Here is a 17,289-nt window from a genome sequence, read left to right on the forward strand (position 1 = left end):
CCATGGCAGACCTGCTACACTCCCCCTTCTGCAAAGCCTTCCAAAGAAGGATCCCTTTCTCCTAAGAACCCCTCTTGCTCCTAGGGCCAGAGTCACAGGCAGCCTTTCCTGTGTCCTGAGTGTGTCCTGCTTCCCAAGAGATAGGTTTGCTGAGGACAGGGGCAAATCTTGTGTGATACCCAGCTCTACCCCTTGGGTATCCTTCATCATTTATAGAATGAATCCTCTAGTCCTCATACTAGATTCTGGTGTTGCCTAAGTAGGTGCTCAATAAACAGACATGGTTTTAACTAGGGCAGCCCAGCTTGATTTCTGTAAAAATCACCCAAAGGGCAGAGCTCTCTGATGATGGGTTGGTAGCACCCCTGACCTGTATTGAAAGAATGTCATGGGCTGGGGATGTGGCTCAAGTGGTAGTGTGCCCGCCTGGCATGCATGTGGCCTGGGTTCGATCCTCAGCACTACATACAAAGAAAGATGTTGTATCCGCCAAAAAAGCTAAAAAATAAATATTAAAAAATTCTCTCTCTCTCTCTAAAAAAAAGAAAGTCACCCGGCATCCATCAGTCAAACATCTAAATAGCTTGTCACTCAACCCCTCCATATCCTATCTAGGCCCTCCATTCTGGGCATCCAATTGGGGAAAGATGTTGCTCTGAACAGAGTCTTCAAGAAAGAGAGATTTCTTATTCATTTTCCAAATTATCATAAATATAGGTTATGTTCTTCAAGTGGAATTCTACTTTAGAATGGTATTTTGCTTATTTTCAGCACAGTGTGGAGAGAACATAGGATACAGAAACAGCTGTGTGGTCTTGAGGGTGCTACTTAACATCTCTGTATCTTGTTTCCTCCTTTCCTTACTGTGGAGTGCTAGCTCCTTCCTGGAAGGGGTTGTGATGGTTAAAGATAAAGAACACAACACTCCTGGGGGTGAGAAGAGGTGGACTGTGTAGCTCCAGAACCACTCTAGGCTGTCCTGTCAGGGCCAGGTCCCTTGCACTCGCCACAGAGCTGAGCATGTGATATTTGCTGAGCAAATATTTGTCAAATAAATGAACAACAATCACTAGGTGATAAAGAATATTTTTAAGGTTCATTGAGCTCTGATGCCTGAAAGACAAGGTCAATGTCACTCACCTGTGCCTGTGGCACATATTTTTTCAGGAATGGGGATGGCACCTGGAGCCTCGCTCAGGCTAGTCAAGCACTCTGAGGCGCATCCCTGGTCCAGCCTGTGGCTCTTCATGGGCCACCCCATTGGTTTCCCTTCATTCCCCCTGGGCAGTGGCCTTTCTTGTGGACGGGAGCTGTGCTCTGTCCCTGAGCCCTAGATCATGTCCCTCAGGTATCTGTCTGTCCTAACTGTCCTTTAGACTTACCTGTTTTATAACATAACCCACAACCTGTTCTATTCCCATCATTTACACAGGGCCTATTTCTTTGCTTCCAGAACATAGATGGAGATTGATGTGTCTAAGACCAGGGGCTCAGACTCTAGCGTGACTCCCAGGCACCTGTGGGGCTGATTGGGACAGGCATTGCTTGGGTCCCTCTGGTGTTTCTGAGTCAGTGGGACTGAGGTGAGCTGGAATGAGCATTTCTATTGCATTCCTGGGTGACACTGACATTGCAGGTTGGAGGAGTTCACTGGGAGAAGCACGGGCCTCCTTGATCATCTCTAGTTAGCTAACCCTCTGCTCATAACCTCCCCGTGGCCTTTAAATCTATATACTCATTATCTGGCTTCGGTCTTCCTTTCATGCTGAACTCCCTGGGTCATGGCCCCTCTGGGTCAAGAACCTCTGGCCAGGGACTCTTCAAGGCACTGACACCAAAGCCAAGACAGAGGCTGTGCCTCTCCCCACTTCCTGGGGGCCCCGTGCAGAGGGAGCTGGACTAGCAGCTTACCCCTTACTTGGCCCTGCCGGGCCCCCACCCCAGCCTAGCAGCACTCACTTGGAGCTGGCCCTTGAGTGGCCAAAGGACAGGTCCTTGTTGCAGGAGATAGGTGGCACATAGACTGGGTCCTGCTTGGAGGTGCAAGAGGGTGGGCGCCCGGGGCACTTCTTGATGGCCTTTTGACCGCTGCAGGTGCTGTAAAAGCTGTAGCGATTCTGGGTGGTCTTGTGGCCCTTGCTGCCCAGCGTGCCCTTGCGCAGGGTGCCCCTGGGATCGCAGTAGAGGTCGGGCTCGCTGCGGCTCGCCTTGATTTTCTGCATGAAGCAGATGTCACTGCCTGCACCAGTGGTGGTACAGCTCCCGCGGGGGTAGTGCCGGTTCCAGTTCTCCATCTGACTGTAGGAGCTGAAGCGCCTGTTGTCCTGCTCCCGCTTGAGGGTCCCATTGTAGATCTGGTCAGGGAAAGGGGGAAAAGCTCAGTCAAGCTTTCTGACAGGGCATCCTGGATCCTGCTGGCCACAGGACACGGCCTCCCCTCAATATTCAGAAAGTCCCAGAATGGGGGCCGGGTTGTGGCTCAGTGGTAGAGCGCTCGCCTAGCACGTGCGAGGTCCTGGGTTCGATCCTCAGCACCACATAAATAAAATAAAGATATTGTGTCTGACTACAACTAAAAAATAAATATTAAAAAAAGAAAGTCCCAGAATGTTTGGAGAGAAAGCTATAATCTGCCATATATATATATTTGTTGTTGTTCTTGTGGTGCTGGGGATCGAACCTGGGGTTCATGCAAGACAAATACTCTACCAGCTGAGCTATAGCCCCAGCCCCTGCTAGATTTTTGATCAGTGAATTTTGACCCATTATGGATTTATGTCACTTAGGAGATTGTGCTCAGCATTATTGAAAATACAGAATCGAGCAATATATCTGGGAATAGAAAATACCCAGAGTGCAATGTACATAATACTGACACAGATTGTTTGTGAACAGTGAACAGCTGCTGGATTGTAATGTGGAATGTACTTCTTACTGTGGGATGCAGTCCAGAAAGTCTAGCAGCCACCTATCTGGCCACACAGTTCAGGTGGGAAATTGCAGACCCAGAGAGAAGAAGGTCTTCCAACAGTCACTCAGTAAGTCAAGGACAAAACCAAGACTTGACCTTGAATCTCAAGCCCTGGCCTCATCCCCTTGGGCCATTCCCAGACACCAGCAGCTTCTGACACTGCCATTCTCTTTGGTTACTTGTACCTGCTCCCTGGGCCCTTTGTTATAAGGAACTGCTTGCTGGGGGCCACCTGCAACCAGGAGCTGGGCCCCAGGGACTGCAGGGTAGGTTACAGGCTGGGCCTCTGGGCTTTGCTGTCAGGCTACCAGGAGGGAGAAACTTGGCAGAGTGATCCAAAAGGACAACAGACCAGGGACAATGAGGCGCCCAGGCTGTGTGTGAGTCCCTCTGGGGGTTAGCCTCCACAGGAGGTGCCTGCAGAGACTTGGTGGGAATTAACTCTGGGACAAAACTGTCCAAGGAGAACTTTCCCAGGAGCTCACAAGCTGGTGGGTCTGGCCTGCTGGGACTTGCTCTCAGACTAGAGGATCAACACTGAGCCTGATAAAATGTCTCTGTACAGGTGCTGACTTGGGACTCACCTTAGCTGGGATGAGCCAGGGCCAAGTTCAGCCCAGATCCTCCCTGCCCCACCCTGAGAGAAGGGCAGAGAGAGAAGGAGAGGGGTGGGGGAGAATGAAAGGGAGACAGCATGGGGCGGGGGAGAGAAAATGAGAGGGAAGGAGAGAGAATGAGTGAGTGTGTGTGTGTGTGTGTGTGTGTGTGTGTGTGTGTGTGTCTGTACACGGAAGGTCCTTTGGGAACTGGGCAATTCTCCAGAATGCAGCATCTGGCCACACAGAACTAGAGAGGAGCTGTCCTTCAGCTTGGTCCTCTTGGTTCAGCTCTGCAGGGGAGCGTAGAGAACAGGGAGTTCTCATGGTTCGAGCTCCCAGCAGGACTGGGTGTCAAGCCACCCATTGGAAATGGCATTCAACATGAAGAAGCCACAGGCTGTTAACCTTGGCAGAGGCAAGCTCATCCCCTTCACCCACACACCCAGCTGTGCGCTCAGGCAGGTGCACTTTTCTTCCCCAAACTGGGTCAAACCAACCTATCCACAAAGGGAACTGGCGTGTAGGGGTTGGAACAGGCAGAAGCAGATAGTAACCAGGCGTCGGCCAGGGGAGCGGGCAGTATCCTGAGCCCAGGACATGGAATGGGCGCCTTGCAGATCACATGCAAAACATGCAATAAGGTTACACTCTGCGTCTTCTCAGGGGAAGGAGGGAGGCAGACGGCATCTTGGAAGGAAAGCTGAGTGCTCCTAAGTGGCAGGCTGAGTCCTAAGAGGAAACGCAACAAGGAGCTCCCTTGTTCTCAGCAAATGACACACCTGGACATCATCACAGACACGATGAGGAGTCCAGACACTCTCCTGGCCCAAACCCAGCAAAGATGCCATCACTCTGATTAAGCCTGACAGAGGCCTTGGGCTCTGTGCCCCTGTGCTGGGAAAAGGAGCAGCAGGCAGCCCTGGCAAGTCTCAGCGAGGGTGGGCTGCCCGAAGGAACTGGTGCTGGCTGTACCTGCAGGGGAGCAGGCAGGGTGCCCAAGGAAGGGATGCCCAGCCTGGGGACTGATTTTCCAGCCCCCTCTCCGTGGGCCACACCCCATTGGTATCACCCATTCCTAGAAACCGCCCCTACCCCCAGCTTTTGGAGCCATGGTGTTGTCCTTAGTCTGTTAGATGGTGACTAAGGATGACTATAAATGGCTTCCTCCCATCACGGTGGTCCTTGACTATCACTTTGACAAGCAGGAGACAAACGTAGCCAGAGCCTTCCATGGGAAGGCCTAGGTCCCCTCCACTGCTCACATGAAGCGGGCCTCCTCTATCCCTCCGGGCATAGATGGCCTGTGATCAACTTTGGCCTGTAGCCTCTAAGTACTCCTCACACCCCATGGGCTGGGACTTACACAGCGGAAGACCCAGTGATCAAGAACACAATGCGGGGGCCAGACTGCCCTGGCTCTGCCATTTGCCTGAGGAGTGTAGCCTTGGGCCAGTGACGTAAGCCCAATGTGCCTTTATTTCTCCATCTGTATAACTGGGATTATAATTGTACCCAACATACAGGGTCACTGGGAGAAGTCAACAGACTGATGTTTGTAATGCATTTAAGACAGTACGTGACACAATTGTTTTTTCAATGGAGACAACTGTATCCCTCTGACTCAGGATAGGCTGGCTGCCTTTAGGATCTGGCTGAGGATTTTACATCATCCACACCAAACCTGAAAAAGTTACCAAGTTGGCCCAGAAGGGATGAACCCAGGAAGCCAGCGGAGCCCAGGAAGGAAATGCATCCCAGATTCAGAGCGCCAAACTGTTCTTACTCCAGGGCACATAACAGGTCAAAATATGTTCAGAAAATGGGGGAACCTGGTTCCCCCGGATGGCACACCTACAGTGAAGCCAGGCTGTGTGTTGGAAAGGTGCTGATGAGGGTGCTATGGGTGCTGTGGGCATCCGGGCAGAACAACTCTTCATTGTTCAGGATGCCCCAGGCATCAAAGGCTGTTTGGTGGCCCTGGCCTGCAGGCCCTAAATGCTAACAATACCTTGCAGTCATTGTGACTAGAAAAATGTCCCTCCCACATTTCCAAACACTATCTTCCATGTCCGGAGTGAACAGCTGCAGCCAGGCAGCAGCGGGCAGATGTGCCCACAGCAGGTGGGAGACCTTTGTTGCTAATGCCAGTCTCCAGCCACACCCCCACGGTAGATAGTGATCTGCTGGCAGCCTCCTCTTCTTTGAATACAAAGGACAGTCTCTCTCTCTCTCACACACACACACACACACACACACACACACACACACACACACACCATGTTTGGTTATCTCATGCTTCCTTGGGAAACTCCAGCCTCAGGTGGGATGGCCCATGGATCAGAACATTCTAGACTAACCACTCACCTTCCAGGGAGCAGAGCTGAACATTGAACCAGACAGAAGACTGAGCTGGACAGCCAGGTTGAAGTCAAGGTTGCCCCCAGAGAGACTTGTTTCTCCACTTGGGAGATCACAGGGCTCTTGAGGGTCCACCCTGGAATTCATAGCCCAAGGCTGTTTCAGTGGGAGTCCCCTCCAGTGCTCCACAGACTCCAGTGCTCTGATATCACTCCACCTTCCTCAGTCCCTGCTCTGCGCAAGGTTCTGCCAATGACCTGGGTCCTGTGACTCCGCTGCCTTTCTTCCTCCCTCCTCTTCCTTCTTGGAGAAGTGTGGTGTTTAACTCTCTTCCTGTTCCCCCTTAAGTTGGGAAGCTCTCTGAGGCCCACCCCTCACTTTGCAAGCAAGTCCAAGAGGGTGATTGGACCTAAGCACAGCAATCCCAGCCCAAGACCAAGGGCTTCAACGACCAGAATTATAGGTAGCTTTTCCTGGAGTGAGAACTGTACAGTCTGAAGAGTCTTCCAAACCAGAAGAGCTCCTGTGAGCCCAAGGTCATAGGACAGTACAGTAACTAGCCATTCAGGAAAGGGTGGGATCTTTCTGTCCTTCCATCTGAGAATCCTGTCCTCCTCCCTTTGCCACCCCGAGTTCCCAGACTGTGGTCGTGGCTCTCCTCAGGTGACTCCTGGGGACCTCCAGTGCTCTGATATCACTCCACCTTCCTCAGGCAAAGCTTCCGTTAGCCTTGCTGGAGAGCCTAAGGTGTTTCTGCTGCTTCCAAGGCAAGCTATCATCCTGGGCCCAGCCCGCATGTCCAGCCATCTCTTCTCCTCCGGACACATTCCCTTTGCTGTTCTGCGGCAGCAGCCATGCCTGGGTCCCCTGCTTCATCTTTATCCTACATGGCTTCCCTTCCCCACCTTCTTTCAAATCTTACTTACTCCCAGGCTTCTTCTCAAACCTGTCATCTCCACAAAGCCTGCTTTGACCCCACCCACCCTACTTCCAGATATCAAGAGTACTCAGAGTTGAAAATCCCCCCTCCCCGGGACACAGGCACACATGTCTGTGGCCTTGGATTCTCTCTAGTTGCTAATGTAGGTTTCTCTCATTCCTCCAAACTCTCTGGGGGCAAAGGTGCCCTTTGTTGTGCCTAGAACAGGGGTGAACTCATAGTCAATGTGCATAAAAAAAGGATCCCATGAGGGGCCAGGAGAATTCATATTGGGGATGGGGACTCTGGTTGCTGATGGGCAGTGGGCTTCCCATAGCCTCCAGGGTACAGAAGAGCCTCCACAAGCAAAGTGAGCTGCTAGGGAGGCAGGGGGCTCCACCCAGGGCGAGCCTGCCTGGGGTGCAGCACAGTCTGGGTTCAGCCCACCATGGACCAGGATTCTTCCCTTTGCCCCCTGACTTGGGTGATAGGTGCGGGCTGCCCAGAGGGTTCTATTCTAGCCCTGGCTGACCAAATAGAAGCTGCCTGGCTCTCTGGGAGTCGGTATGTGCTGAGCAGGCCAAGATGAAAAGAGTGTCTGTGTCCCTAGCTATTAGCCCATTTTGAAACCAAGCTTCTGCCAGCAAGGTGGGGCTGGCCAAACCGGCTCTCCCACGAGACACACCCTGCTCTGCCCTGGGAGTCACACACCCAGCGGAGGGCCCAACAGGGCCATCTTTAGAAAGGCGATCTCCCCAGGCCCTCTTCATGAAAGCGAGCACACACACGACTTCCTAGGGTCTTCCTGTCTCTTGGGCAGGGGGAAGGCCCCTTTGAGGAAGGACTTTGATTAAAATCCCTTTGAGGACAGGTCTCATGTGTCATTTTTCTAGTCCCTGCCACTGCCACTCATTGCCCACTGAGGGGCCGTCCTGCAGTAGGCACACAGCAGCCCTCTTTCATCTTATTGGGGCTTCAGTCAGGCTTGGGGGACTGGACAGAGCTAGCCTAGTCCTTGGCAGCAAGGTGCACATCACACAGGGCTGGGCGGCTCTCCTCTAAGCTTCTCTAGGGACTGGCAGAGTTCAGGTCCTCTCCCAGCATGGTGCCCTAGAGGAGCACAGGAACCAGGGAGTGGAGACTTTTCCCAGAGGGGCAGGGTGGCTGCTGACGCAGCAGTCTGAGTCAGCATGAGAGCCACCAGGGCTTGAATCACCAAAGATGGGACTTTAGCAGGAGAGTGTCACTCCCTGACTCCTCTGGGCATGAATCCTTCTCGAAAAGCAGGGGTTCCACCCTGGGCTGAGCCTTTTTTTTTTTTTTTAACCTTCTTTACTTGGCACACTGCTTTGGAGAGGGCAGCCACACTGTTCAGAAACACTAAGATCTGGACAGAGAGCAATCCCATTTGGCCTTGGAGGAGGCCATGGTGAGTGGACCTCACTATGGAATCCTCCAAGGCAGAGAGGAGCTGTGCCCACTATTCCATCACCAGGACCCTGAGACCATCAGTGCCTGTAAGAGACAACACCAGAAGCCACCCGATGGGCATCTGCCAACTGAAGGGCAGTGGCTGATGGGCAATCATGTGTGTCTACCCAGAAGAGGCATGAAAGCAACCTGACACAGCCCGATGCTGGGGTGGGCAAGTTTTGTTACCTGAACTTTTAAAACGTAAAAAACACAAGTGTTGAAGCCCATCTTGAGAGTGTAGACTTTACTAGAAATCTGGTTACTAATGGTCAGCGTCACTTACAATCTCCAAAGGGTACAAACCGTGAGTGTGCGTCCATCAGCAAATGCTAAGAAACATTTGTGGATAACAGAGGACATGCTTCCTAAAGTTTTGAGATAACTGAAGTTCAGACAGAAGAGACCTACAAAGCTTCAGGCTACAGCCTGGGGGGTGTTCATTGAGGTCAGGAATCTGGGGTAAAGGAGGCCTTTTGGCCTCTCGGGCTCCAGGGGGGTCAGAACTGCAGCATTTCCTGGCGTCCAGTGGGAGGTGCCCAGCTGAAAGCTGATGCTCAGAAACATCTGCTGTCCAAACCAATAACTGCGCCAACCACAGCACCCAGCTCTGTCTCTGCACCCTGCGCCCTGCCTGGTCTCTAAGCAGATCCTCTGAAGTGCCCCTCCGCTGCTCCCCTCTACATGGGAGCAATAGGTTTTCTCAGCGCCTGACACTCCTAAGATGGATGTGACAATCAGAATCTCAGGTTTCCTACACAGGTATCTGTTTCTTTCTGGAAGGGGACTCTCAGGCAGGTGTCTGTCACTTCAGATGCAGCTGACAAATCTCATCCATGAACTCAGACAAGTTGGAGACCCAGCTGTCCAGCCTTCTAGGAGCCCCGTGTTCTGAGGTCTTGGCTTCTGGCTTTTGAGCCTAGAGGCCAGCTCAACTGTCCAGCGACGGGTCATCCCAGGGAGGGAAAGGCAAGGGGGCATCCCAGTGTGATAAGAACTCCTGCAGTCTTGGATAATGGGCCACCACCCCAGGAGAGTACACTTGAAGGTCAGGAAGAGCCCCTGGGCCAGCTCCCCAAGCCCATTCCGGCAAGCACATTAAGGGGAAGCCAGCTGGGCACGGAGCCTGCAGGTGTTTCCCAGCCTCAAGAAAAGGACGGCCAAAAGCTATGTGGTGGAAACATCCTGAAGGGCAGATTCTTACCTGACCCCAAAGAGCTACCTGGAGACCTAGTGGTGTCAAGAATCCACCTAATTTGATAGTCAAGAATCTCACACGTGAAGGGAGCGACACTTGACCGGACTCTCTGTTGTTTGGGTAAAAGATCTTCGCTGTTACCTAATGATGAGCAGGTGTGCACGTGCCTACATACACCTGCATGCACACTCACATACTGCTGTGTACACTGCCCACCTACTCAAATGCGATATACACTTTTCCAGGTAGGGAGGGTTTGGGAAGTTCCTTGAGCATGTTCTAGAACACCCTAGCAGGGGTGGTGCTTTACAGTTTGTAGAGGCATTCCTCCTGAACCATCTTGTTGGAACCTCGAAGCACCACCCACTCTCCCAGCTAACCAATGAAGTGTTAAGGCAAAGATCTGTGAGCCTATTAAACTTGGAGAACTTGAGGCTTGTCCAAAGCTCTGTGGCTAAGATGCAGTGACCCAGAACTCAGGTCTCTGACCTCTATCCTAGGCCCTGACATGAGAACCTGGGGACTGGAACAAGGTCAAAAGTTTTCTCTTTAGGAACTTCACCAGTGTTTCTGGCCAGTGGCTGTCCCAACTTCTAGAAGACCCACTCTTCAGGCATGCCAGGCCTCAGAGGTGCCTGCTCCTCCTCTGCTGGCTGATATTGAAGTCCTTGGACATGTTCAAGAACAGGGTAGGGCTGGGCGTGGCTCAGTGGTAGAGTACTTGCCTAGCATGCATGAGGCCCTGGGTTCCATCCCCAGTGAAGGAGGAGGAGGAGAAGGAGGGGTAGGAGAAGGAGGAGGAGGGGTAGGAGGAGGGGTATGAGGAGGAGGGGTAGGAGGAGGAGGAAAAGGAGGAGGGGTATGAAGAGGGGTATGAGGAGGGGTATGAGGAGTGGGAGGAGCAGGGGAAGGAGGAGGGGGAGGAGGAGGGAACAAAAGACGTACTCAGCTGTGTGACACAATTCTACTAGTAGCCCAACGATAAAGACCTTTTGGCCAAAGGGGTACATGTGGCAAGGAGACCCTGTGATCTTAATAACTAGTTTGTCCTGACTAGAACCACAAGAGCAATGGTGGGGTCAGTGGCTGGTTCATGTCCCTCTAACCACACCCTACTACAGATGCCCCGGCTCGGCTGCACCGGCCCTGAGCAACCCCGCTCTGCCCCCAGCACTCCTGAAAGGAGCTTAGAGCCATAAGCGAATGTGGAAGAAACTAGGAGCTTTCCCAAGGACCCTCTCCAGGTGGGCTTCAAAGGACAGTCATCCCACAGAGCTCAGTGCTCAGCAAGCCCTGATGGTATGGAGACTGGCAGAGGTCAGTCAGAAACATCATCTGGACCTGCTCCATTGAAAAAAGTATTTAGCCTAGTGGGCAGGTGGCCTGGGTGAGAGGTCTCGGTGGGTGCTTTCCTCCTTGGGCCCCTGCCTGATCTGCAGGACCTCTGGAAAACCACCTTGAACCATTAGCTCATGCCCCCAAGTCTCCCCCACGCGCTGTCATGCACCATTGGTGGCTGCCGGGTGACTTTAGGGGATTTAAGAACATGGCAATAACTAACACCGAAGCACCCAGAAAGCTCTTGGCCTTTCCATTTTGAAAACCACAAAGAGAAAGCCTGGGTGGGAGCCAGTATGTTTCCTTAGTACTTGCCAACCTCCCTTTCTGGAGCAAAACAAACCAAAATTTTCTCTCAGGCAAACCTACCTTGCTAGAATCAAATAATGTTCTGTTTCTTCCTATTAATTATTATTATTTGTTGTTAAGGTCATGGTTAGCTTTCCTTTATGGCAAAGGATTCTGGTTTTCTCTTTAAAAAAAAATTTTTTTTTCATTTGAGTTAATGATCTAGTTTCCTTTCAAAGGAAATGCAATGAAATTTAAAAGTAATTCCTTGAAAAACAGGTAAACAATAGTTGGTATGATGGTTTGAGGGAAAATGTGCCATCAGAGTTCAAATACTCTCTGTTCAAGGAAACACGATGGCTCACAGTGGCAAAGGAAGTGTGGGTAGGAGCTGGGTTAAAGAGCTGAGGGACTGGGTTCCAGTCTAGCTGTGCAGCCTTGGGCAATCAGCTTACCTCTCTGAGCCTCCATCTCCCCAACTACAGACTGCCCTCCTGAAAAGCTTCTGGCCTGGGCCGTCTATAAGCAGCCCTTGCTGAAGTCACAGCCTCTTGCTGGCCTATCTGAGCCCTGTCTTTGTGTCCTTCCAGGCAGCCCCGCCCTGGTGTGTAGGGTGGAGTGGGAGGGGAGGAGCCCCTGCTGCATCTCTCCCCACCTGTGTCTCTAGGCACCCCCCACACACCCCGCCTCCTGATACGATTTTGTTTTTCAGCTGAGTTTGCGCTCCTGGGGCAGGCCAGCCTCGCAGAGACTTGCTAGGGCCCTGGGGGAGAAAGCCGAGCCTCACCCTAGCAAAGGGTGGGGATGGCCCTCCCACCCACTTGGGAAATGCTGCTGCATTTGTCTCACTGGGGCCCAGTCACAAAAGAAAAATTCCCAAAGCAGCAAAGAGCCATCAGAAGATTCCCCTAACACCTCCCCACCAGGCCCCCACTTTGTTTCAATGGCTCTTCTTGCTGTCCCCTGCTTTTTTTGGCCTTGAACTTTCCCAGAAAGGCAGAGACCCGACTCCCCTTTCTCCCCAACCCTTGCCTTCCTGGCTCCCTCTCCCCTCACGTGTCACACCCGACCTCCAGTCCACGGGGACTCAGTTCTGCCAAATCTACCTGTGAGCACCAGGCGAGCCCCTGCTCTGTTCCAAATCACACTGGAAAGAGGACATCTGGTTCCCTACTGATCTCACACAGAAGGATGCTCAAGGGACCATCAAATCACTGGGGTCCCAAGGACGCGAGAGCTAACTGGGAGAATGCAGTAGGACCCAGGTTGCGTCACAGCCCGTACCTTTTATAACCCAGACCCCAGGGTCCTTGTCCCCAAATCTCCAAGATTCCTGGCACTGCACTTGGGGGGTTGATCACCTGGGCCGACCCCTTCATTTACAGAGGAAAGAGGCCGCAGAGGTTCCGGTCAGCCTGTGCCGCAGGAGTCAGCTGTTAATCATATCCTCTCACGTGCTGTCGTTTCATCTGTTCGGTGTTATTAACTATATTACAAGGACTCTAAAGACTTGTTAGTTGTGTCATTTTTTTGCCCTCTGTAAAAGGGACCCCAAACAAGACTCCACTAATTTCTTCTGGAGTGAAATAAACAAACTTACAATTATCCTTGATTCTTCAAATCTTCCCTCTAAAGTTTCAGAGCCTACACTTCAAATATGTGACAGTGGTGGGGTAAGGGTGGCACTGGGATTGGGGGGAAGAGAGCACTGGTCAAGTTTTCCAGAAACTTCCTTTTGCAGGAGACAACACTATCCCATTCTCTGTAGCCAGAGAATTAACCTGTCTCCCAGAACCTGGTCAGAACGGAAGCGACGGAGCCCCAGGTGTTTCAATCTAAGTATGAGTTTGCCCTGCCTGGCCGGAAGGTCAGAGCTCTACCCAAGTGGACAAGTTTCTGTCACCTCAGTGGAGAGTGGCATTCCTTCCTGCCATCCTTCTGAGAATGCCTGTGACTGTGTCCTGGGCTGTCTATGCCTGATACTTCCCACAAGCCATGCTGCTATCATACTAAGTCCCTTGGCAGTGACATCTCTCCCTGAACAATCTGCCAAATTGCCTGGCCTTCCTCCCCCTCCCCCACAAGGGACAACACACCCAGCACAGGGATCCTGAGGTTCTGGCTCCTCCCTAGGGCAAGAACAGGGGGGAGAGCAGCCCGCTTGCTCAGCTCTGGGGCACATCCTGCATTCTGGGGCCCTGGGGATGGGCCACCGGAGACCAGGGAGGCTGGAAAGACCTCTAGAGGTGGCTCCTTGCTGGCAGCTGCCCTCCTCTGGATGATGCCCATTCTTGTGAACAGTCAGAAAGGCACCCCAGGCCCAGGAGCGCTCCTCCTCCACCCTCCATCCCTTGGTAGGCTAGCTCCCTTCTCCTTTACTTTCACTTCCAGTTCAAAGTTCAGTTGTCTCAGGAGCCTGTCCCAGTTTCCTCCATCTGGAGGAGCCCCCTCCAGGGAGAGCACCATTTGCACGTAATCACCGGGACACAGACTCCTCTTTGTAGGCCCCCAGTGCTGAGGCTGAGTGGGGGCCTCCTCCTTCTCTCCCTTCAGGAAGGACAGAGTATGATGTCAGAGCTGCACGTGGCGATACACCTGAGGCCCAGGAGGAAGAGGGTCCCATCAGACACCTGGGGGTAGTGATGGGGTATGGGCCCCTGGACCAGGTTTTCCTTCTCTCTACTTAACAGGCTTCCCTGGCTTACCCAGTCCTCCGTCAGGAGAAGAGGCCTCAAGTCGCACTCGCTTTTCCCATGGAGGGCAAAGCAGGCACAGAAAGGAAGCTCCCGAGTTTGGCCCCAATCCTAAGAATGTCAGAAACTTCTCAGGGCTTATAAAGCCTGTGGCCTATAAAGGACAGCCCTTGTCCAGGGGATCCTCCAGACATAGATCTTTGCTACACAGCTTAAATCTAGGGAGTTGTCCCCGTAGCAGCGATTTGTCTGTGAAAACATACCACCCGCTCGCTCGGCCACCGCCTTCCACAGGGAGGGGCGCCCCGGGAGCCTCCCCGTCAACTCTCTCACTCACCTCCATTCTCTCTCTGAGGCACATTCTGTCCCTTGGCAAGTAGGATCATTGCCTTTTCTTGTTGGGTGAGAGCCTAGGGCCCTTGTGGGACCCTCCTATCTCCTAGGGCTGGGTGGGAGTGAGTCACGAGCTGGCAGCAGTGACACTGAGTTGGCAAACACATCAGTCACTCCCTCGTGGAGCAGGATCCATGCCTGCATGGGAGCAGGAGGCTGTGGTCTAGTCTCTCTTCCTCTCACCTGGACTTTTCAAGAAAAGACAGAGGCCCAGCAAGTACTGTCAAAGGAGGCCAGCTCACACACCTGGAAAGTGGTGCTCAGAGTTAGGAAGGGGCGGGGTAAGGGAGCAGAGGAGAGGGTTGAGTCTCAGTTCTAATTCAGGGTAGTTACTCAGCAGAGCTATTTGCTGTGCCTCAGTTTCCCCTCTCTGTAAAGCTAAAGTCAATGCAGTCCTACTCTCTCTCCCCTTGTAAGGGCTAATTAACTGGTGCCTGGAGATGCTCACATGAAAGCAGAGAGGAAGGCAAAGCCTTCATCCATCTGGAGGCCTGAAGCAGAAAGCTGGGCTGGAGGAGTTGACACTGCTTCTGACCCTGGAGGGACCACGGGCTTGGCTTTGAGGCCCTGCAGCTACTGAGTCAGCTCTCAAGCCACACTAAACCCTTAATGAGTCTTTAGCTAAGATCTACTCCAACTGTCTTGCTCCATTGTTGAGAAAACCAAAGCCTAGAAGGGCGAAGGCTCAGTTTGTCTGACTGAGACTGGAATCCGGGTCTCCCACTGACGATCTGATGTCATGTCCATGACTCTCTTACTTCTCTTTGAGATAGGAACTTTCAGCCATTTCACAGGTGGGCAGGCTGAGGCTCAGCCAGATTAGGAACTTGACTAGAGTCACACAGCTTGTTAAGGGGAAGAACCAGGACTAGAATCTAAAATTCTTGGCCAAAGTCCAGAGCTCACTGGGCATAGACTCCGTTAGCTGTGGATTGGTAAGCATACGCTCTTTCTGTTGCTTCTAGGACAAGGGTCCTGCCATGTTTCTGTCCCCCTGCAGTACTTGGCCCATGATTCTGTCATGTGGACAGATCAATCAACATGACTAACTCTGACCAAGGGTAGTCCACCAACCTGGAGAGCACTGTGTTTGATTTTTCATCCTTTACTGAAGCTTCATGGAACCCTAGTTCCCTCATCTGTAATAAGACTCATGCAGGTTGCTTTGAGTCTAGAGTGGATAAGATCAGATCTCCTCATGGTAAGAGTCTCTAGCATGTTGTATAAGACCCTGTCATGATGGAATCATCAAATAGCAACATCAAGTAGGCAAAGGGCTGGGAAAAAGATCTAGTACAAAGAATTGTCTCTTGATAATATTCCTGGAGATTTTCACTCTTAAGCACATCGGGCTGGATTGAACCGAGCATGACTGAATAATTTAATATGGCAGTCACCATGGTATGCCATGTTCTAAACCTCCTGGCTTCTTTCCTCTAAGGTTTAGAGCATAGGAAGGATGGTCCAGTCCAATCCACAACCAAAGAATATTTTACTTGGTAGGACTCCCAGAAGAACTGAATGCTCAAGATGAGCCTCTTAGTTTGAAAAAAGAAAAACCCTTTAGTACTAGAGTTGGTAGAAAGGGGGATGGCTATCTTAATCGCACATGCATGGCCTGGGAATCAAGATAATCCAATGGACTCAGCCTCATTAGAGACCAATCCATGTGATAGAAATCTATTTTCAGCTTTGGAATAGAAGGCTGTGCCTTCCACTGGAGATTCTCACTCTTAAGCATGCCAGGCTGGATTGAACTGAGCATGGTTGAGTGATTTAACAAGGCGCTCACCACCATATGTTGCACGGTGGCTATAGCTCTCTATTCCCCTCATCCCGATTTTAGCTGACTCAGAGGAAGGTATTCAAATGATCCATTATGAGGACAACTAGATGGACCAAAAGCCTCCATTTTCTCAACAGAAATGGATGTGACCTAAAGTAATTATGCTTGGGTCCCTAGCATAGGATAAAAGTGCTTAAAGCTGTCTTACTTTTATCCTCTAGGGTTACCAAACTCAGCTCTCTTCAGCAGCACAAGATGTGGAATCATATTTGAATTTAGAATAAACAACAAACAACTTTTCAGTATAATTATGTCCCAAATATTGTACTTTGGTCTATTTTATCTGGAATCCTACTTTGGCTTATAGCCAAGGGAACCCAGCTTGAATCTAGGAGGGAAAAATCATGACCATGCCCTGCTTATTGTGTTGGACTTAGGGTGCCCTCCAAGGAGAGTAGAGTGGTTGGAAAGCAGGGAGGGGTGGAATGAAGGAATTGGAACTCATGGGTCTCTTGCAAGTCCCTAGAACGTGGGTGAAGTGTTAAAATATGGAGATTGTGAAAAACCATAAAATGGTCATCACAGAGATTGCAAATGTTTGGGGTAACATAACCAAACTCCATCAGGTTGGGAGTTAGAGGTCAGGGATCCTAGCTGTACCATTAGGCAGATGTGTGACCTTCGGGGAGTAGTTTGTCCTCTCTGGGTCTGAATTTCCTCACTGCAAAATGTAAACCCTGTGGGGACTCTAATATCCATGAGTTCCGTTCTGAGAACCAGAGCCTTGGAGCTGATTCTGTCCATCTGAGAAACCAGGTAGTGGGGCTACCAACGGCCCCATCTTTTGCCCCAACTGGCCAGCTCCCTACAATCGCTGAGGTCTGCAGGATTCTGGGGCTCCAACACTGTTCTCCAGCAGATCCTGGTCTCTGAAGGAGGAGGCTGGAGTGGCCAGAAGTCAAGGACGGTCTGTGCCAATTAATTTCTCTGGACTAGTCTTTTCCTTAGTCCTCTCCATGCTTTTTGTATGTCAGACTTTGTTTTAAGCCTTACAAGACTCTCTATAGTCAATTGCTAAATCTATGGTATAGGTGATTGATCATAGTTTATAAACAGTATGATTTTTTAAATTAAAAGGCTATTGCTGACAGAATATGAAGCAAAACTCTAAGGTAATACTTCATATATTTAAATAAAATATCTGCTCACTGGTGACAAAAATTTGTTATTTGAGGATGGTTTCCATATTTGGAACTGGAGCCAAATTTGAGGAATG

At 51.3% G+C, this 17,289-nt stretch overlaps 1 protein-coding gene across 1 annotated transcript in view; it reads right to left on the reverse strand.

Moving 5' to 3' along the window:
- Pkp1 (plakophilin 1) overlaps window positions 1–17,289 on the reverse strand; it is a 45,105-nt gene that overhangs the window by 14,217 nt on the left and 13,599 nt on the right. Inside the window, exon 3 of the mRNA XM_026397158.2 lies at window positions 1,960–2,354. Within this exon, the coding sequence (XP_026252943.1) occupies window positions 1,960–2,354 (395 nt within the window). The remainder of the gene's footprint in view (window positions 1–1,959; window positions 2,355–17,289) is intronic.

The sequence above is a fragment of the Urocitellus parryii genome, chromosome 9 (assembly GCF_045843805.1).
Source record: "Urocitellus parryii isolate mUroPar1 chromosome 9, mUroPar1.hap1, whole genome shotgun sequence".
Lineage (NCBI taxonomy): Eukaryota > Metazoa > Chordata > Mammalia > Rodentia > Sciuridae > Urocitellus > Urocitellus parryii.